This window comes from Bactrocera latifrons, unplaced genomic scaffold (genome assembly GCF_001853355.1).
Source record: "Bactrocera latifrons isolate USDA-ARS-PBARC rearing strain unplaced genomic scaffold, ASM185335v1 scaffold_111, whole genome shotgun sequence".
NCBI lineage: Eukaryota > Metazoa > Arthropoda > Insecta > Diptera > Tephritidae > Bactrocera > Bactrocera latifrons.
The window spans coordinates 686,699-708,799 of NW_017534531.1; the positions used below are offsets into that span (position 1 = coordinate 686,699).

Below are 22,101 nucleotides of genomic sequence, written 5' to 3' on the forward strand. Positions count from 1 at the left end.
ACTATTAAAAAAATAAAAATAATAATAAAAACAATATAACAATCACATATTACTGCGAAATATAATACTTGCATTGTAATTAAAATCTCATTTTTCGGCAGAAAATAAATTATTTATTCATAATTAAGCTTGATACAATTTTTAACAAATAAGTTAATAACGTAAAACACTTAACAAATGTAAGAAAAAAGGCATTAGTTGGCGCTTGTAAATTATTTAAATGTGTATGCCTCTAAAAGTGAGCAATTATTTGGTGAAACGTGAGGGGGTTAATTTAAGAAATTTCAATACGTGTGTTGTGGCATTAAATACTTTTAAAACATTTTGTTTGGTTAGTTACATGCTATCCCATTGCAAATCATCAACATCAGCGGGTATACTCACAGCCTTATTGCGTTCATAAATAATTTGTTGCTCATTCTCCTCGCGACATTCCTTCAGCGCCATGTTTAATTCGTCTATCTCCTCCTCGAGCAACTTTATCTGGAAAAAAACAGAAGTGTTTTAGTTACAAAATTTACAGATTTAGTAAATCGATATTACGTGTTTTTAAATGTTTCTTCCTTGCTTCACGCCATTTTTTTTTTTCAAAATTATTGTATACACATGCACACGTACACAGCTTTTCCAAATTAAAAACTCATTCGTATGCTTTTTAATCGAATCTTACTTTAAAACACACTGCACCGTTTGGTAAAGCGGCTGGTGCATGCTGCCATATAACATACCTTATCTTCGCGCTGCTTCATATCGTCCTTTAGCTTCAACATTTCGAATTCTAATTGCTTGACTTTTTCATTTAAATCGTCGCGTGCTCGCAGCGCCTTGCGTTTTTCGGTCGTCTCTTCGGCAACTTGTTTTGACAGTCGACTAACTTGCGTTTCCAATGACAAATTCTGACCGCTCCATGTACTTTTTATATCGGATAGCTGCAGATGTGCTTCTTCTAAATGCTGTTCGAGCATTTTACGTTCTTGCACTAGCGCTTGCATTTTCTCGTCTGCACTGAATGAATTAATCGCGTCCAAGCGTGCTTGTTCCATAATTTGTAGACGCATCTTTAAATGGCGATTTTCTTCTTCAACAGCGGCCAATGTTGTGGTTAAGTTATTTTTTCCCAGTTGAGAAGAGTGACGTAGACGTTCCAATTCATCCTGTAAGAAAAATGTTAGCAATGTTAACAGGTATATATAATTTCTGATAAGCTAAGCTGTAGATATGCTAACGTAGTTATACACATACCCACGCACCGTCTTAACAATTATACGTACCAGCATGAGTCAGCGTCAACTTTAACTGTACACCAAAATGTATAAAGCATAGAGTGTTTTCTTTTTATTTGGCGAAATAAAATACATAAATGTGAAAAACGTAGACAATGTTGTGGCAAACTAAAATTATGTTGAATTTTTAATGCGAAAGAAAGTTCTTAAATAATACAGTCTGTAACCAACAACAAAGCAACTGTAGTATGGTAGCTAAAAGTATACGCAGCACTATACGTAATTTACTGTTAAAGCCAATAGATATTACTTAAATAAACAAGAAACAAAAAATTGATTGATAAGCACTGCGGTATTTAAAAGCCTATATTCAGCTACATATACATTTGTATATACATATTATATATCGAAACGCACAAAACACATAAACTGGCAAACAGTCACACTTATTCACCTGTAAATCCTCGACCATGGGCTCATATTGCTTCAGTCGTTCAAGTTCTGCGGTTAAGTTTTCAATTTGCTGCTGATTTTGCCGCATAGCTGCTAGACGATCAACCGCTTCTTGCTCACGGAATGATAATAGATTTTTTAATTTCTCAATTTCGCTTTGTTGTAGATTTTGTATCTTTTCCTGTTCTTCACAATATATATCCTTTTGCGTTTGCGCTACTTTCACAGTTTCTAATAGGATTTCGTTTGTCTTTTCTATGCGTGTCTTCTCCTCTTGAATTGTTTGCAAGCGTGTAGTTAGATCTGTCACCTTGGTGGTAAGCTCATTGCATTGACTACGCAATGTGGAGAGCTGTTCCGCCTGAAAAATGTTATATGTTTATATTTTAATTGCATATTTAAATATCATATGTTTACGCTCACTCCATAACTCTGCGAGTCCACACTGCCACCTCCGCCGGCGTCCTCATTAGTTGAATTTACACTTAATGTCGATGAGAAACGGCTGCGTATCCGATTGTTGTTATGGTTGATGTGCCGTGTATTCGTGGCTGTTGAAGCCACGTCTGAACCTGTCTCCTCTTTGATTTTATTTTTTAATGAAGCAAACATTTTTCAATGCCGCTGTTTAAATAAAGTCTTATTTGTGTAATTGAGTGCAGTAATAATGTTGTGTAAAACAATTGCCACATCCGTCATTTACATTTCATAAAACGGCACAGGCGAGTCTTACGATTTGCTGCTACTCCCTGTCATCGACTTCTGCCTCACCACTTTTGTGTATTGGTATTTTTTGCTTATGTACACTGGATTTTTCGACTGTTATCATTCGCAATGTTAAAGCAGACTGCTATACTTTTTGGTTTTTGTTATCGTAAATGCAAATTAGCTACGTTTAAAGTTATGCTAATGCAGCTTAGCAGGAAATAATCACACACCAGTCGGTATTTTTATGTTTTCCACCATCGAAAAATTTAATCCGTCCGTCCAAAGCTGATTGAAGTTTACTTACGTTGATAGTGAATTATTTATCGTAATCACGTAAGCATTTCTTGTGTACAGGGTGACACAGAGAATTAATTCCGTGTAACTTAATAATTTCAACCTGCAAACATTATTTTTTGTCGGTATATTTTTTTTTTATTTTGCGTTTGTTGATTTTAATACTCCTGGTTTTGGAATTTATCTCTTTGGAAACAATTCGACATGACTTAATCCAGGCTTTTGCAGCCGGTGCAGATAAAAACCCGGTTCTTTCCGGTTACTTACCCCCAACTGTTGTGGGAATGGCAAAATAGCCGTTGCCTTCTACACCTTTGTGTCTAGGGATCCATGGGACTAATCTAAGAAGCTCTCCCAGTTCTTTTTTTTATCGTCCAAAGATATCTCGTAATTTTTTATTTTTCTTTCGGAAGGAGGGTCTTCGGTAGCTTCTCCCATTGACTTTCTGTTTCTGTTTTTTCCTGTTTCAAGAGGCTGCCCACAGGGTAGACTGTTATCTCAACCGTTATGGAGGCTTTTCGTGGACGAGCTACTAATTTTTCTAACTAACAATTGGATCCGTTGTAAAAAAAAGGCAAATTCGAGGAAACTCTTTCCGACTTAATACAAAGGGGTTGAAATTCTTCCCTGGTGCGGTGGTTTTGAGCTGGACATCAACACCTCTAAGGCGACCATCGTCCAACCTTACCCTTGGGGTCAGTGAGGTAGAGAGGACCAACACGGTCAAATATCTTGGTCTCACGCTGGATTCCATGTAAATTCTGGAGCTGCAAGCCAAGGATTGTTAGGTGGTTGTACAGCGTTATCAAGCGATCGATAATCAAACTTCGGTAGGACTTCAATTATTAAAGCTGCATCTGCATATCGAGTGCAATGCGCACTTGTCCGATGGCAACAGTTGAAGTCATGCTTGATCTCACACCACTTCACTTCGTAATCGGTTGGGTAGCTAAACACACACTTCTCCAAATGACAATAGTAGGGTGTCTCGAGGTAAGGTAATGTCATCCCAGCGAATGGAAGAGTTAAGTGGTGTAATACCATTGGCTTTTCTCCCAAAGGACAGCATTACCAAGAAGTTCAAGGCTAACCTTAGCCGCAAGGCTGAACGGAATGATTCTACTCTCAATCTATTGCTAAGGGATAGTAAAATCAAGTGGTACACCGACGGCTCGAAAATGTCGGAGAAAATCGGTGCAGGGTCGTAGGATCACGAACCAAGCCTATGGATTTTTTTTCAAGCATTTTTCAAGCAGAAGTCTTTGCCATAAGGTTGTGCACAGAGATAAACCACCAACATGATAAATGAGTGTAGAGAAAGACTGAACAGTCTAGCAGAACATAACCAAATGAACCTTATCTGGTTGTCCGGTCACCAAGGTAGAGCCGGGAATGAACTGACAGATAAGTTCACCCGATCCGCAGCATCCCCTAACATGGTAGGACACGAACCATCCGTCGCGATGGGTTCGCATACCATAAAGGAGCTGCTCACTTCTCTAAGGACAACACCAGACTTCCAATTCAATTTCAAATATGCTGTTTCGCTGCCTAAAACTCTTCACTCGCACGTGTCACTGAAATATTCTCGATACAACTCTCATTTATTTCACTTCCACATGAAATACAACAACTGCAAATATTTGCACAATTTTATTATCAAAAGTCTTCCAGTAAAATAGGTAATAGATAGTTTAAATGGCTATGTCAGTATCCAAATAAATTCCAAATAACTCGACCATTACCAGCACTCCACAAATTTATTCGTTTTATGTGTGCAGGCCTCCTCTCAATCAATAAGTCTAATATTTCAGCCAAGCCGTTTTGCTCCACCACGTTTTTTTTCATTGTATTTTGTTCTTATTATTTTTATTTACAACTACATTTGACTGGCAACATCAGCCTACAACGGCGCAAGACTGTCTACTTCCGCCTGCAGTCAGCGGCGTTGCGAGGGAAAATCGCTCGCTCTAGTGTTGAGCTCTGATAAGCGGTCTGTGGACAAAGTCTCAAGTCTTTCGGTGTGGTTCTTCTTCATGCTTTTCTTCTTCTTCGTCTTCTTGCTCAGCGGAGCATCTCCATTTGCGAAGGCAGAAGTTAAGTTATGCTCTGCGTCCTTTTATGTATTTGTGTAGTTTGTTGTTGTTTGATTTTCTTCCGGCTTCCGGTGTTTTCCACAGCGTCGCATTAAAGTTGTACTTGTAGTTGTAGTTTTAGGGCTATGTGCCTTTGTATACATATATGCGTGTGTGTAATGGCAACTACAACCTATAAATTGAATGCTTATATTTTATGAGCATTTGTGAGTGTGTGCGTGTGTGTGTTGGGTTTGCTTCCTTCCATTTTTTGTTATCATTTATGTGCATGTCCTTTGTTAAGGGCGTTTGAGATTTCTATTGTTACTTGATTGTTGTAGCTGTTGTTGTCTGTGTTACGTTCAATTCGATTGCTCGCATTTTCTTGCTTATTAGACTACTTTTATTACAGACATACATACATACATACATACATACATACATATATACATATATGTATAAGTATATATATATGTAAGAGCATCTGCCTATTTGATACATCTGCCATATGTACATAGATATATGTTTATGTATGTAAATTAGGGTGTCCAATATTTCCCAAGTTGACTGCAGATGGCCCTGAAGCTTTATTTTTTGTCCATACAAGCTCTTGACCCCGTTCGTTCAGTTTCTATGGCATCTATAAGCTATTTTGGATTAATTTCAGATCAATATCTCAAAAACTGAGGGACTAGTTCGAATATATTAGGTTGTCAAAAAAGTCCTGCGGTATTTTAGTTGGCGCTGAGAGCGCGTAGTTCTAGTTTTATTCGTCGCATCGGGACATGCTATATCTTTCTGGAAAGCTCATTTCACGCGCTAACACGTGTTTGATTGATTGTCGTTTCTTTTAAATCGTTCGTGAGTTGTAGCGTCGCAAACATGGAGCAAAATAAAGAGAAAATACGGCATATTTTACAGTACTACTACGATAAAGGCAAAAATGCATCTCAAGCCGCCAATAAAATTTGTGCAGTTTATGGACCCGATACAGTTTCCATTACCACCGCACAACGATGGTTTCAACGTTTTCGTTCTGGTGTAGAGGTGGTCGAAGATGCGCCACGCTCCGGAAAGCCTGTCGTCGAAAATTGCGATAAAATCGTTGAATTGGTCGAAAGAGACCGGCATAGTAGCAGCCGTAGCATCGGTCAAGAGCTGCGCACGAGTCATCATACAAATTTTATGAACAATTGAAAATTCAATAAAAATACCGCAAGACTTTTTTGACAACCTATTATATAATATAAACTTGCGGACAGACGGGCATGGTTAAAGCGGCTCAGCTCGTTCTGCTGATCATTTATATATACTATATATTTTATAGAGTTTCCGACGATTCCTGCTAGGTGTTACAAACTTCGTGACAAACTTAATATGAATACCCTGCTCAGTGTATAAAAAATCAATCAACGGACACCCTAATACAAATGTAGGAATACTAATCCATATGAATATTTTTAATACATACATAGACACATTCGTATGCAGAAAAATAATAAAATTTCCTCAGCATTTTCCATGCCACTTAGTTACAAGTAGAGGGTTTTCCAATAAGAGTGGTATTATTTTTTCTGAATCAAAAAAACTTAAAAAAAAACACATTAACTGTTAAGGAATTTTAAATATTTTTTATTTATTGTGAAGTAAAATTGTCTGAAGAACAACAAACGGGCGGCACCGATGGATTACCGGCCGAGCTATTCAAATAAGGCGCCGAAGAACTGATAAGAAGCATGCTGTAGCTTCTTTGTGGGATATGGTGGGGCGTAAGCGTGCCCGACGATTGGAACTTAAGTGTGTTCTGCCCAATCCACAAAAACGGTGAACTCACAATCTGCGCCAACTACCGTGGGATAAGCCTCCTCAACATCGCGAATAAGGTTCTATCGAGCGTATTGTGTGAAAGATGTGAAAGATTAAAGCCCACCGTCAACAAATTGATTGCATCTTAACAGTGTGGCTTTAGACCTGGCAAATCAACAAACGACCAGATATTCACCATACGCTAAGTCTTAGAAAAGACCCGTGGAAGGAGAATCGACACACACCACCTCTTCGTCAATTTCAAAACTGATTTCGACAGCACGAATAGGAGCTGCCTTTATGCCGCGATGTCTCAATTTTATCTCCGCAAAACTAATACGGCTGCATAAACTGACATTGAGCTATACCAAAAGCGCCGTCGGGATCGCAAAGGACCTCTCCGACAGCAACGTTAGACTCGAAATCCAAAGCAGAATAACTTTTGCCAACAAGTGCTCCTTGCCTTAGCTGGTAATTTTTAAGTAAAGTCCTCTCTTGATGATCAAAAACCAAACTCTACAAGTCACTCATCATCCCCGCTATATGCTACAAAGGCTTGAACGATGACAACATCTGACGTTGGCGTTACGGGATTTCGACAGAAAGGTTCTGAAGATTTATAGTCTTTTGCGCATTGGCAGCGCCAAATACTACGGTCGATGAAACCATGAGCTGTGCGGGATCTACGATGACATTGACATAATTCAGCGAATCAAGAGACAGCGGCTACGCTGCCTAGATCAAGTCGGCCTAAATGATGAAAACTCTGAGAGTATTTGATGTAGTACCTGCCGGGGAAACCAGAGGAAAAGTAAGACTTTCACTCCGTTAGAAAGACCAGGTGGAGAAGGATCCGAATACAATTGGAATATCAAATTACTTACTTTTTCCACCCAAACAAGCTGCATGTCATGAACAGCATGTCTTGAAGAGAGCCTGATTTATTGCTAAAGACCAATGAATTTAAATAGCCCCATAAAAAGTAGTGTAATGGTGTTGAATCGCAACTTCTTGTAGTCCATTCAATGTCACAATTTCTTGCAAAAATCGAATCTCCAAATTTTGCTCGCAATAATTCGGTTGTTCCACGTGCTGTGTGATACATAACCCCGTCTTCAATGACAGTAAAGAAGTACGGACCGCTGATTCCACTAGATAAAAAACCACACGAACTTTCAATTTTGGTTGTTCGTAAGTAATTGGAGGATTTTCTTCGCAACAGAATCGACAGACTGACAGAAAAAATGTTTTATTTCAATCGTTATCGTTTTCAAGTTGTTAGAATCAAAATCAGCTGGTTCACGACGTTTACGCTGTTCCAAAGGCTTCAGTTCTTGAGTGAGAACAATTTTACACGAACGAAAGCCCAAATCCTTTCTCAAAATCCGCCAGATTGTCTTGGAACCCAAATACTTAATGGATGGGTGCCTTAGAAGCTACCTTTACAGATTCTACAATGACATTAGTCCGAACTGTCCGACCTATACAGAGTATATAGAGAACTCTGAACAAGTATTATAGGTTTAGTGGATTAAAGTTCCGCCCTCCGTCCTTCGATGCTTCGCCTTACTATAAAAAAAAAATCATTACATATTAAAATTTGGCGAAACGATATTTAGCAATCATATCATCCCTATTGGAAAACCCTGTATATATTTCCAATTATCTTACCACTTGAGTACAACCGAGATAACGCAGTGTACTCAACGCATATGCAGTTATATGTAGTCATACCTTTTGACTTTTATATATTGTATTTATAAATAATTATATATCTACAATAGCAGCCTATAGACGAAAAGCAACTGTTTTTTATCCCGTTTTAGTGAATTACATAGCCACTTGCTGTGTTAGTGGAGTATCCGTACTCTTCAGAGCTCCCAATGAGACACACTTAAAGGATATGTGTGGACTATTGGCTCAAAATAATTCAGTTTTCGATCTTGAAACCCTTTTTAAAATAAAGATACAAAATATCTACGAGGGTCGTGTGAAAATTTCAAGTCGTACGGTCTAGCCGTTTCGAAGAAATTCTTCTCATCGACTCTGAAAATAGCCTTTCCAGAAAAAGCCGTTTAAAGTTTTGGAAACCAACTACACTGAGGGTCGTTTGTCTGGTTAGCAGCCGTCTGTCAGTTAAGTTCTGGTTAACTTAATCGAGATTCCTTCTTTCGGTAAGAAATCTTTTTTAACCAAAACTTAACTGACAAATGATTCCTATCCAATCTTTGAGAAAACTAGCCTAAGTTAAAAAATTCTGACAAGCAGGCTCATATATTCTAAACTGTTCGCCTAATCAACTGTAAATTTTTCGAAAATATTTAAAATATTACCTCTTTTATAATTGCTATGAGTTGGAATATTCGTAGGCTTATTATTTGGATTAAAAATGAAAACATCTTTTATAAATTTTAGGTTAGATTACATTCTAGGGATCCAAAGGCCTGCTGTAACTCAACTTAAATAGCTTACTGTTTTTTTTAGTATGCGACATGTCTGCCTCTCGGTCTGTTATTGGTTTCTTGAAACTATCAGCATTTACAATATTGATTATTAAAGCGGTCTAACCTTCATTCTCTATTCAAGCGCTATATATTTCTATATTTCTATATTATTTTCTATATTATTTCGATAGCTGTGAGCGAAAGAGATGAATCACGTTGAGTGCAGATATCTTTGGTTCACTTCTTATAATTTTTTAACAACCTTAGAGTCAGCCACCTACCGGTTACTTACCCAGTACCGCTATACAGATTTCTGTTAAATCTTCTATGAGTTTCTTAAGGTAACTGAAGAGTGGCTTTAAGTGCCCAGATCTGCAAATTTTGTGTTCTGTTAGACATTATTTTGATCCACACTTTCTATCAACTCTTCTACTTTGTCGGTCCCCTGCTTACTTGACCATTAACATTCAAATATATTTATTATATATATTTTTTATTTCAACCTATAGACGTGTCTAGATGTCCGCAAAGTAACTATAATAGTCAACCATTAAGCTTATTTCTGGAATTCATAGATAAAATAACAGAAGTTGTATTTCTGGACTTCCTTTTTCTAAGTCTACAGTATTTATTGTAGATAAAAGTGAACTACTCTGACTCTATCTTGAAATTTTTTGTTTTGAAGTTTCCAGTTCTTTTCGTAGATTAAAGAGCTTAAAGGGTTTATGCAATAGAAAGGAGACCCTCGAAGTTTTAGTTTTCCTCAGAAGACAATTCGAAGTTATTTAAATACTGAGCACCGAGGGCCTCAGAATATTCTTCCTCAATACTAAAAATATATGTTAAAATTTAAGGAGTTGTATGCTGTCCGAAATCTTCCACTAATTTCACGTTTGAGCTTTCGCAAAGCTGGTATATATGGTATTATGGTTGAAGAAGAAAAAATGACTAACCAATTTCACAGCACTTTCGTATAATCAGCCAGTTAAGAGGTTGCCTCAGCTTTTGAGTACGTTCGTAATGGGACGAGCTTTTAATCAGCTGCACAGAAAGCTCTAACTACACTCGTTAACCACTTGCCAGTTATTAATGACACTCAAAGCATCTGTGTCCGACTGGGGGGCGTTCATTCATATTTTGTTTTGTTTTCCAAGTTTTAGTGGGCAGTGCTTTTCGGTCCATCGACTTTATTACTATTGATATTACCCTCATTAAAGTTGATGATGTTGTCGGTCATCGTGGCGTATGAGTAAGTTTTTCCTTACATGTTTGTAATACTACTTGCGTTAGGGTGTTCCTTATATAATAGAAATTATGTTTGTTAACCGTTAAATGAACTTTGCATAGTAAAGATGCTGTCAACTTTCAATTGAGACAAACTCTGAATTACGATAAAAAGGTTTTTTTTATTCTATTTTCTATTTCTATATATACAGTTATTACTTCATATTTCCATTTCGTTAAAATGAGAAGAGAATTATTTAGGTTATGTCTAACTGACACCCTAGTAAAAATATGAGAAAATTTTACCTCATATATATTGGTAGTAAGACTCGTTGTGCCACCTTGCTTTGCGCGTATTCCATCTCGATAATATCAACTTTGGCGAAGTGGTGTCAGTATGTATGAATTCATAGCAATTTTTCTGAGTTTAGTTGTAATCTTACAATTGCTTTCTCTTGTATTTCTTTGTTAGATTATTGTAACTTTTATTTATCCTTTGGGATTTCAAAATGTCAAAAATACGTGGAGCTTTTGTAAAAATATACATATAACAAATATATGTATATAACCTTTTGTGTTCAGGTAAATAACTAGCTAAGGCATGAATACAGTTTGGAGTTCCGACGTCTGCAGTAGCGCGTAAGGGCGCACAAGTGTAGCGTATGATTTCTAGTTGCCGAGTAGAATGGCTTCTTCATCTTTACTGGTGTAGACACCGCCTACGCGTGGCGCCAATTGAAAATTGCAAGCGAAGCCAGATCCTTCTCCACCCGATCTTTCCAACGGTGTGGAGGTCTTTCTTTTTTTTCTGATTCCCCCGTCGAATACTTTCCGAGCTGAAGTGTGTTCGTCCATACGTATGACATGACCTAGCCAGCACATCCGCTATCTCTCAATTCGTTGAACTACGTCAATGTCGTCGTATATCTCGTACAACTCATCGTTCCATCGAATGCGTTATTCGTCGTGGCCAACGCGCAAAGGACCATACGTTTTTCGGGAATGAGAGGAATTTACTTCTCAATTTCCTACTCCGTAAAAAAATTATGGCTCGCCTCAACACAAATTAGATTTAAATCCTGTAAAAACCTTCACATGTGATTATTCTTTTATCTCTATCTTTTATTAAGGGAGTATTTTACATTAATTTATATAAAATTTTTACGTAGCTCTTAGGGTAAAAAGAAAATCTCTAAATACCGTCTACGAGTTAAGTCAAGGCTACCTCAACGTGACATCCTGCTGAATGCATAGATGTGGCTTAGCTGTCCACCGAAGTAAAAGCAAAATGGTTTTATATACTACTATGTACAAAGTCTCAGAAGATCCAATCCCTTATTCGGAGACTCATGTCTTCAAGCTGTAGATAATAAGAACTCTCATCAAAAGTTGTGTTTAATATATTCGTCTGATGACTCGTAAGAAGCTATAACGTGTCCAAAAAGCGGCTCTCATCGGCATCTCCGGCGCACAGCGAACTACACAAATAATGACACTTAATGTCATTCTACACAAATCGCCTGTGGATAGTGCCGCTCTATGGCTCAGGGAAGCAGAGTATATAACAGATATATAACAGAGTCCACACAAGGTCACGCTGAAATCATCGCCGTCTTCCCTGCTCATGACATGAGAATATATGGACGTGGAGAAGTCGTTGAAGCAGAATCGCAGCGAGCTTTTTCACAGATGTCTCTAAGAAAGGGGGAAAAGTTGGAGGTAGGAACTCTCTTTAATGATTAGCTTTAGACTACCGGACTACTGTATTTGAATTTACTTTTATTTTTTCTGGATGGTGAACATTCCCTTCGACAGTAGAGCGCCAAAATTAGCATTGGTTTCGCATACTTCGCTCTCAAAGTTGGCCAATGACTGTCTGGTTTCACTGAAAATAGCATCATGTTACTTCAACATCAGGCTCGTGTGAGTGTCTGAGTGTACTGGTATCGATGGAAACTCCTAAGCTGATGAGCCAGTAAGATGGTACACGCTCACCGCGCTCATAAGAGAGTGGAAACGAACGTTGTCATCTAGCACTGGACCTATATCATATTCGAAAGCGTTTTGTCGATTTATGATCTTAGTTCGAAAAACCACAGTTGACCACCGTTATAAGTTGTTCAAGAGAGATACCCTTTTATAGGATCAAACATTTAACTTACCAAAAATTAACCTAATTTTTATAAAGTTATCTCATCAAACAAAATACTTTTCAAGAACTTGATTTTGTACGTTCAGTTTGTATTCTATATTTTTTCTAAAACAGTAAGATCTGAAAAATGTCTGCGGATATTGCAGAGTTGTCTTGGGAAATATATGCAGCTAAAAATTTAGTGATGATATCGCGTCAAATGAAAAAGTTTCCCACATAAGGTCCGTTCAACTAACCGATAAATGAGGGAAAGAAGAGGATTTGTGCAAAACTTCAGATCAATATCTCAGAAACTAGAGGACTAGTTCGTGAACTCAATCGACTCAGCTCATCAGCTGAATACATATATATGTCGATATTTTTTATAAGGTCTGCAACAGTTAATTCTGGGAGTAAAAAATTTCATGGAAAACTTAATATATTTCGTTCAAGGTATAATAAAACTCAGCAAAACAATTGGAGATTCTCTCGATAATAGTAAATCTCGTTAAGCATGATTATGACATCGGAATGAGCTCACCTAGAAATTTCTGGAAACGATATTTGCTTTTAAATATGAACTCTAGGATCCAAGATATCAGAGTTCCTTAAATATGGATACTTTGGTCATAAAATTTTAGATCGAAATCTTGGATCCACGCCTTCCGAGTTCGTTAAAAAATGGAACCTCTGGACTTTGAACATAACGCGATATGAAATTATCATGTTAGCAGCAATTAAATCTAAGAGGAAACAACCATAAGTTTCGGTTCGGCAGATCATACATAAAAAATCAACTTTGACCCGGTGAGCTCTTGCGCGATAATAAACCTCAGCTCGTATTAATAATGACCCTCCATCGGGAGGTCTATGTATGACGTGACAGCCAACCCATTATGATCTAACCTAACCTTTGTTTGGTAGGTACGGTGTTTAATCGAATTCACCGATTTTCACACTGCATCACGAAAAGCTAACGACTTTAAGTATTCAAGCGATGTGTCCCACCCAGGAACTGTGAATGTTAGCACTGTTACTTTAAATTCGAAAAATATATAAAAGCGATAAGACTCCGAAATGAACCGACAGACACAAATCGTTACCTACCGTGTGTGAGACGGCAGTTAGATGACAGAAAATTCTTAAAGAGAGTCCTGAGCATGATATTGGTTTTATTTTTGATCTTCAAAATAAATGCTGAATTACTCGGTTGTATATTTTGTCAAATACAATTTTTCCAAAACCGAATACTTTGCAATATTTTTAGTTCGTTTTAATAATTTTATCTTGCTTGTCAGTTGAAACAGCTTTTTGTCCCTTTCGTAAATATGTGCGTACATAGAATTTGCCAAATAAATACAACATTACGAATGATTGAAAGACAGCAAACCACAGCAAGCCTTTGGGAAACTCACATTTCGGCCGAAAGATCAACGGATAGGAGTGATGCAGTAGAACTAATACGAAATGCGTCAGCTGCAATCTTGTGATGTATTTCTTCCACCACAAACCCATTTTCGTATTCAACGCCGCCATGAAGTAATACGTGTACATGAAACCATGCACCGCACAATTCAGTATAACGACGCTGGCGTATTGGCCCATACCGCCATAATAGGTACCCAGATAATAGTTGAACGTGCTCATCATGATGTGATGGTAAACGTGCAGGAAGGACACCTGCTTGAAGCTTTTGCGCAGCACAAAGAAGATCGTCTCCACATAATCGATCACTTTGAAGAGGTAGAAAGCGTAGAGACTGCGTATGTTGAGCTTCTCCAGCGTCGGTGAGTTAGAATATTTCGCTAGACAACCGAAATCGGGCACTTCTGCACGATGCGTATAGAACGTGACTATCGTCTGAAAGAATGAGAACAGATTGGAATTTTTTTCATGGATTATTTGCAAAACTATGCACGGACTTTGTCGCACAACTCACCAGATAGCACAGCACACAATTGGCGATTACTTGTAGAAAATTGTAGATCAAAATCACTTTTTTGATATTGTACGGTTTGCGGTTGCGCATGAAAACCGGTCCGATGACCAGCACGATGGCGAGGTAGGCCAATGTTAGCGCAATGATTGGCACAGGTGAGCCGAGTAGTGGCAATTGCTCGGCCACAGGATCTATAAGTTAAGCGAAATTAACTAGACAAGTGTCAAAATATTATTTAAATTTATATTCCAGTTGACATTACCGCGCTCGTGAAATATGCTTTCTAAACTTAGCGACATTTGTAGGCTTTAAGAGTTTGCGGACGTACTAAGCAAAATATTTGAGCGCACCAAACGGGTCCAGCGTAACTAATAAACAGCTCAGCGTCTAATCAATCATTGTTATGTGAGTTTAAAAGCGAGCTCTGTCCGAAATTCTTAAATGTTTTTATTGTAAATATCAAACGGAGTTTGTACGCTCAGAGTAAGCTACGAACAAAACAAAACAAAACGAATTGAAATGTAAGGTAGTGATAAAATCTTACGCTGCCGAATATTAGTTAGGCGCTGACTAAAACTAACCATATTAGTAGGTATAGTAGTCCGTATTAGTGATGTGGGATGGTACATACCGATGTTAATAATTTTGATCATCGAATAACATAATGTTAACAGAAATATTATCGCTCAAATTGAAATGCTGCATAAGCTGAACCAAAGCCCCGATTTTGAATATAATGTTTCTACGAGAGAATAGTCAAATAGGTCGCACTCATCAAGGTAGCAGTAGATTTGCTGCTTCGGAGTGCAGCCTCTTCAGAGAAGTGACCAATCATTCCGATAGCAGAGTGGCGATACTAGCCTTGAACTTTTATAAAGTGCGTTCAGGGCTGGTGAAAGGCTTCCTAACGTGTGATAAGACAGGTAGGGGTGCCAGGCCACAGCGGTATCGCAGGAAAATGTAAAGCTGAGTATGAGCTAGCAGGCATCCTAGAGCCGTTATCGGTAGAATGGGAGCGGATCGGTGCTCCTATATCCTCTTGTGGTCTACTATTAAATAGCTGGGATTCGCGGAAGCTTGGTAGGGGCTGAGACACAATCGGTATATGCGTTGTCGCAAAAGCCTTTTGGCTCAAGATCGATAGCAAAAGATCAGGAGATCTCTTTGCCTTCAGTAAGGTTAATCTCTCCCTAGCAGTGGGGCTTTTAACGGGTCATTGCCCTATTGGCGTCTATGCAGTAAGGCTGGGAATCCTATCGGACGTTGCCTGCCAAAACTGTATGGCGGAAGATGAGGTGGAAAACACTCAACACTTCCTTCTTAACTGTGTCGTGTTTGGGCGGTCGGATATCCCACTTCCTTTCTATGACATCAGAAAGGACTACACATAGCAGTCCACGTGCTATCTTTGTTGATGAGCCAAGGCCAGTTTAATTTCGTTGACCGCCTGTTTTAGTTGTGATATTTAAGGATATAAAGGGTGATCTCTTTGGAGTTACCCAAATTTTTTAAGAAAAAGCTTATAAACTTTAAATTTAATGGAGAATGTTTATTATCTTTCGAAAGAATATTCCTTGGCATTAATTTTTTGAAAATTATATCTTTAAATTGTTGGCCACGGCTACGTCTCAGGTGGTCCATCCGTTGCGTTAAATTTGCAAAGACTCGTCCGAGCAATTTGGCTGACAACTGGCGAATAACACGAGTGATGTTTTGCTCCAAGGCGTGAATCAAAGCGAATTCTGTCAGTATAGACATTGGACTTTACCTATCTCCACAGAAAAAGTATAACGGTGTGATAACACATGAACCTGGCGGCTACGCTTACTCAATAAATTCATTTTTTTGTAATGTATAGAAAGTGGCAATGTCTTGTTAAACCCAAAAGTCAATGTGATCAAGAGCTTTAATTTCAGTTATCAAATAGACGATATAATGGCGCGATAACGGTCGTCATTTATGGTTCTCACCGGCATCATTTTCGAAGGAATATGGATGGATGATTACACTGGGCCATAATCCACACGCAACCGTTGTTTTTTTTTTTTTTGTATGAAATGGTAGCTGTTCAATTTCTTCAGGTTGCTTTTCGTTCTCTATGCGGAAATTTCGTCTTTCTATATATCTATTGAGCCAGAAATGGGCCTCATCGCTCAATAAAATTAGTGTTGAAAACGTCGTAACTTCTTCGAACTTTTTAAGAACCCATTCCCCAGTTTTAAAGAACTAATTCACCTCCCCCGTGAAAAATTCCGCCTCCTCGTCACAATCTACACAGGGCACTGTAAGCTCAGGAAGCACCTGTCCAACATGGGCATGGTCTCCTATGCTAACTGCCGATTATGCGACCTGGAATAGGAAAAACCAGCACTCCTAATCCTGGATTGCTCAGCAATCTGTGGAAAAAGGCTTAAGGCCCTGGATTCTGCTTACATCAGCAGGGATCACATCAACTCACTAGCGCCCGGCAAACTCCTAGAACTATTCAGGTTGCTGGGGCTCTGGGAGGTCATGTGATATAGAAGAGGGCGCAATAGACCTTAGGTCGCGGTGCATTACCTCAAATAATATTCTATTCTATTCTAAGAACCCATTTACCGAAACGATGTTGCCTGGGAAGGTCGAGCAGCTTCAGTTCTTGCATTTTGTATATTTCACGGCTTCATCTTAAGATCTCGACGTAAGTTCCTGCGAATGGCGCCGAATCGATTTATTTGGTCGAATATTAGCCAATAATGAATGCTTGGTCTCAAGATGGGTGATGGTGTTGCGAAAATGGTGTACGCTCAGTAGGCCGATTATGTCGATCATAAGTTAATCAGCCGAAGTAAACGCTTTTCTTGCTCCGATTTAACTTTGTTTTGACAGATTAGCCGTTAATTTACTCATAATTGATTTTAAGGTAAAAGTTGTATGAAGATGGCGGTGGTCATTAACCGGTTTCTTCCAGTTAAAATCTTTTTTGCTGTGGCTACTCTCGTATCGAATGATTTGTGCGTGTGCAACGATCGGATTCTGGCCACTTACGAACCACTTACAAATTATACACTTTTGCAGCATGCTGCGCGTGTATAAAAATACAAAAGAAATTGTTGTAGAAATTGTTTTGACGCAAAACGAAAGAAAACATAATAAATAATTATATGCATTCCAGCAATTATATAAGTAAGCAAATATTTAAGTACGCATCCAACCTTGTTAACATAATTAAAAGCATATTATTGCACTTAAAGCAATTTAGCTGTTAGTGACAAGTACAAAATATGAACATACATATACATACATATTGTCGCCTAAAATGCAAAGCAAAGTATCATCCAAAAACCGAAATCACGGTGCCTGCTGAACTTTTATAGAGCCAGCGGGCAGACAGCTTCCTGCGAGGTCCCCTTGTGCCTTTCAAATCAAATCATATCGCGGCGTGAAAGTCATTTAAGCACTGACCAGACACGGTGCCTGCTGAACTTATTAAATCCAGCTCGCACCTAGCTTTCCTTGAGGGTAGGTATGGATCGAAAAGCCCGTTGCATATCTACGAACGGCTAGAGTCAGCAAAAAATGTATTGAGTCTAATATCTACTCAAACCAATTCGCTAGGTTCGTACAATTTGGCGACCAAGTTTCTTCAACCGCACACTGGCGAAAGCTGGACAGTGAAGGAGTATGTGTCTAGATGTTTTCAACTCATCTTCCTCCCTGTAACTATGAAAAGTTGAGTCCCCCAAAATCATTAGCTTTACCACATGAGTGTCCACCAAGAGTGGTGGTCCACCAGCTCATTCTCATTCTACTGGGATTTGTAATGGTGCCCTTTTTTGAGAGAGTCCACGAATATACATATGTGTTCTACCTGCTCATTCTCACTCTGATGAGATTTGGGTACTGGTGACCTTTCTTGCAAATGTACTTAGTCTGATCTCTAAACTATGTAGTTTATAATTTGTTTCATACTCTCCTAAAATGAATAGCGCATCAAAGTATTAATATGGTTTTACACTTTTTAAAAAGTGGTGCCAACCTCAAATTGGTTTAAGAGGTCTCCCAAAAATCACTTAAGGTAAATTGACCAAACTTGCTGAGAGAGAGAGTTCTTCTAACGTCTCCTTATATTCTGCAAAAGTGGGTAAAATTGGATAGAAACTACTTCTTCATATAAAATTTATACTGACAACTTAACCAAAAATGGTCGAAATCGGACAATAAATTCTCAAGCCACAGTTAGATTTGTGTCAAAAATGAGTAAAATCGAGGAAAGGAACTTTTATAGAAGAAGGCCAGAAGGCTTTCGTAAACCCACAAGTTCTGGTTGATGATCAACGTTTACTGAACTCAAGCGAAGGCATAGCTACAGCGCTGGAGTCCAGCAAGAGAGGTGTGATACACCTTCTCATTCTACTGAGTTATCTTCTAGCTTCATTTATGTAATAGACACTTTTCCAACTTCTGGGTGACCCCCACGACACCGGGACATTATGCTTCCAACTTTTGATCTTCGAAAATCGTGAATGTATAAAATGTATGGTTACAGCCGAACTTAGTTCTATCTTATTTTTATTATTTTTAAAATTTTCAGAGAGGCGGAAAGAGTTCTCTCTTACCTTTATTATTTTTGAAATTCTTGGATAGGCGGAGAGCAGAATAAAAGTATGAAAAGATCAGCTGTCAAAGTAAATACACGTGCTTGTTATTTATGTCCAGTATGCTTTGAAAATTGATTTGTAAGCGCTCTCATCGATTTTCACAAAGATTGGTATGCCTCTAAAAAATCCATTCAAATTGTTTTTTTTTTTTTTTAAGTTAATGGCTAAACCTAAAACTCTCAAACATATGTTCTATGTTAGACACTCTCTCTCTACTCTCTCTGTGCTCTTCTCTGCCTTCTCTTCAACACAATTAAAAGACTGTGAAGTTCTCCGAAAAATCCCAGAAATCGTCAATTTGCAGCATAAAATAATTAAGCCACTTAATTGTTTTAACCTTTTTAAGTTTTCGCTGAAATTGTTGTTGTGATAGAGCAAATGTCATAAGCTGTCACTAAACAACTAGTTAAAGTGTCGTTAAACAACTAAAAAATAAAATAATTAAGAAACAATATAATAGTAGTCATACAATCTGTCTCAGTAGTAAGCGAGATATGCAAAAAACATAACAACAACAATTAACACGAAAGTACCGTTGATACCGATTGTCACTATGTTTGTTTATTAACTATTTCCCAACTATTTCATTGCTCAATGTTTGCACCATCGTCTATTGTCTAATTGCTCCCGGCTGAAAGCATTTAAGCGATAAATTTGTTTGTTTTACTTTTTAACGCAAACGATATATTACAATTTGATTACACCAAGCGACCATGTGTGAAAAGATCAAAGCTCACATTCTGAACTTTTTCAACTTAAGTCATGTTATCTACAAAGCAAAAAATGTTCAATATGTCAATAACAGCAATGAATGCTTTAAATGCTGACATGTCTCAACGTTATATGCGAATTGACTTTCGTTAGACAGACTGCGTTTCGGTGCGATTGTCTCCTCAGGCAGCGCATAATAATTTAGAGAACATCTTGGTGTCTCTGTGTTGCTAAGTGGATACATCAAGATGGTAGTTCTAAGTTAATAGGGCATTTGGTTGACAAAAAAATATAGGAAATCAAGCACTTTCATTACTTTTGACGAATTCCGTTGAGAACGTCGTAGTCAGATAATAATTACTAAGTCTTAGAGATATAGATCTGATTTTTTGTATATCTACTTTTTTTTACTAAGTGTTAGAGATATAGATCTGATTTTTTTGTATATCTACTTTTTTCCTAAAAAAAAAAAACTTATTAGCCGGAAGCGACGATATCCGACCACTATTTTATAAATATAGCATACAAACTAATCGATCAATGTCCAGTTCTTGTACTTATGATGAGTTTTCTGTTGAAACTGCTATAAAGCCAGCGGGCAGCCATCGAGTTCATGACGAATTTTCTGTTGAACATTTTATAGGCGCACATTTTGAAATGTTTCATTCAAAGGTGGAGCAATGTTTTCAGGTATTGATAAAAAATTATATTAAACAAGTCATTGTCCATGCATAACAATGTCCATGCATTTGCTTCAAATAGCAGGACGGGAATAATAAGGGATTTGCAGAGTTTGGTCTTCGTTCGTCGAAAGTTGACAATATTACTCAATCGCTTCCTCAGTTCGAAGTAGCACCTGTTGGCAAGAGTTATTCTGTGCTGAATTTCTAGGTGCTTTTTTTTACGTGGCGGGTCCCAAACCCAGTGCTCAACCCTGGAGATGCTTCGTTTTCTTATTTCTGTAAATTGACGGATGGTTGGATGAATGGACACACAGACAAATGAATAGGTGAATGAATGGTTCGTGGACACATACATTGACGGATGGATGGGTGAGTGGCCAAACGGACGCACGGATGAACGGACGGATGTCTATCCAGACATCAAGATTTCAATTCGTCTCGTTTTCCCGATCATTTTTATATATGCTTAATATACACATATACAAAATATAAAATAGTAAGACTTTTTAATTTAAGTTTCGGGCGAAAACGCATTCATCGTAATATTTGTTTTCTAGGTTGGTTTTCATTTGTGCTAAATGCCACATAAATAATCATTAGTGTTTAGTAAAGCTTAGTATATCAGTAACATAAAGTGCATACGGCGACTAAAATAATAACGAATAGTTAATAATGCACACTGTGTCAATGGGTTTGTCGATTTAAGTTTCAATCTATACTTTTTGTACTCTCGCCACAAGCACTACGGAGTATACTAGTTTTGCTCAATTAATGGTTGAATATGAAGTTATATATATATATATATATATATATTGCCCACATAGTATATAGAGTATATTTGAACAGAATGTATATATGTATGTATAATATTTATGTTAACAATTACTTCCGTCATGGCAGAGTTAAACAATTTTTCAAATTTAAACATGTCAAATACCTCAGATATCCGTGACAATTCATGAAATTGAATATCTACATTAAATTGACACCCACAAAATTACAAGCAGTTGGACTAATGGAAAAAGCCATTACATTCATGGTGAGTATGACAAGCGAAACATAAGCTTTGGCATTAAATTCGTAAACATATGGAAGTCAAGCAGAAGTGATATAGCATATATGCAACTATATACTAAGGTTAGGGCGAGTCAAAAACAAAAATTATAGAAAAGAAAAGAGGTTACACTGCACTTACATAGTAAATTCAAAGAGAAATATGTCTCTGCAAGGAAGGATTTTTAGTTATATTTTAAAAAGTGTCGGTGAGTAATGGAAGTTTTCCATAAAAATAATATGTAAACAAGTAAGGAAGCGCTAAGTTCGGGTGTCACCGAACATTTTATACTCTCGCGTGATAAAGTGATAATCGAGATTTCAAGCGTGGTTGTGAACTGATTTCACCCATATTTTGTACATATCATCAGGGTGTTAAGAAAATATTATATACCGAATTTCACTGAAATCGCTTGAGTACTTCCTGAGATATGGTTTTTGGTCCATAAGTGGGCGACGTCAAGCCCATTTTAAATTTATAAAAAAAGCCTGGATGCAGCTCCTTCTGACATTTCTTCCGTAAAATTTAGTGTTTCTGACGTTTTTTGTTAGTCGGTTAACGCACTTTTAGTGATTTTCAACATAACTTTTGTATGGGAGGTGGGCGTGGTTATTATCCGATTTCATCCATTTTTGAACTGTATATGGAAATGCCTGAATAAAAGAACTTGGTAGAGTTTGGTTGACATAGCTATAGCAGTTTCCGAGATATGTACA

At 37.7% G+C, this 22,101-nt stretch overlaps 2 protein-coding genes across 3 annotated transcripts in view; both read right to left on the minus strand.

Moving 5' to 3' along the window:
• LOC108973879 (golgin subfamily A member 1) overlaps positions 1-2,673 on the minus strand; it is a 4,438-nt gene extending 1,765 nt beyond the window's left edge. Inside the window, exons 1-4 of one of the 2 annotated variants that reach the window (XM_018941387.1) lie at positions 2,100-2,673; positions 1,678-2,037; positions 729-1,154; positions 385-483 (exon numbers count right to left, since the gene is read on the minus strand). In XM_018941387.1, coding sequence (XP_018796932.1) covers positions 385-483; positions 729-1,154; positions 1,678-2,037; positions 2,100-2,288 — 1,074 coding nt within the window. In that variant the 5' untranslated portion in view covers positions 2,289-2,673. The remainder of the gene's footprint in view (positions 1-384; positions 484-728; positions 1,155-1,677; positions 2,038-2,099) is intronic. The other variant, XM_018941396.1, reaches the window with a different exon arrangement.
• A 10,933-nt stretch (positions 2,674-13,606) lies between these two features.
• LOC108974004 (elongation of very long chain fatty acids protein 7-like) lies at positions 13,607-14,757 on the minus strand. The gene is made up of 3 exons (XM_018941575.1): positions 14,560-14,757; positions 14,298-14,488; positions 13,607-14,218 (listed from the first exon to the last, which is right to left on the minus strand). Exons 1-3 carry the CDS (start codon positions 14,594-14,596, stop codon positions 13,622-13,624), a joined length of 825 nt encoding a protein of 274 aa, XP_018797120.1. The 5' UTR covers positions 14,597-14,757; the 3' UTR covers positions 13,607-13,621.
• Positions 14,758-22,101: the final 7,344 nt, after the last annotated feature.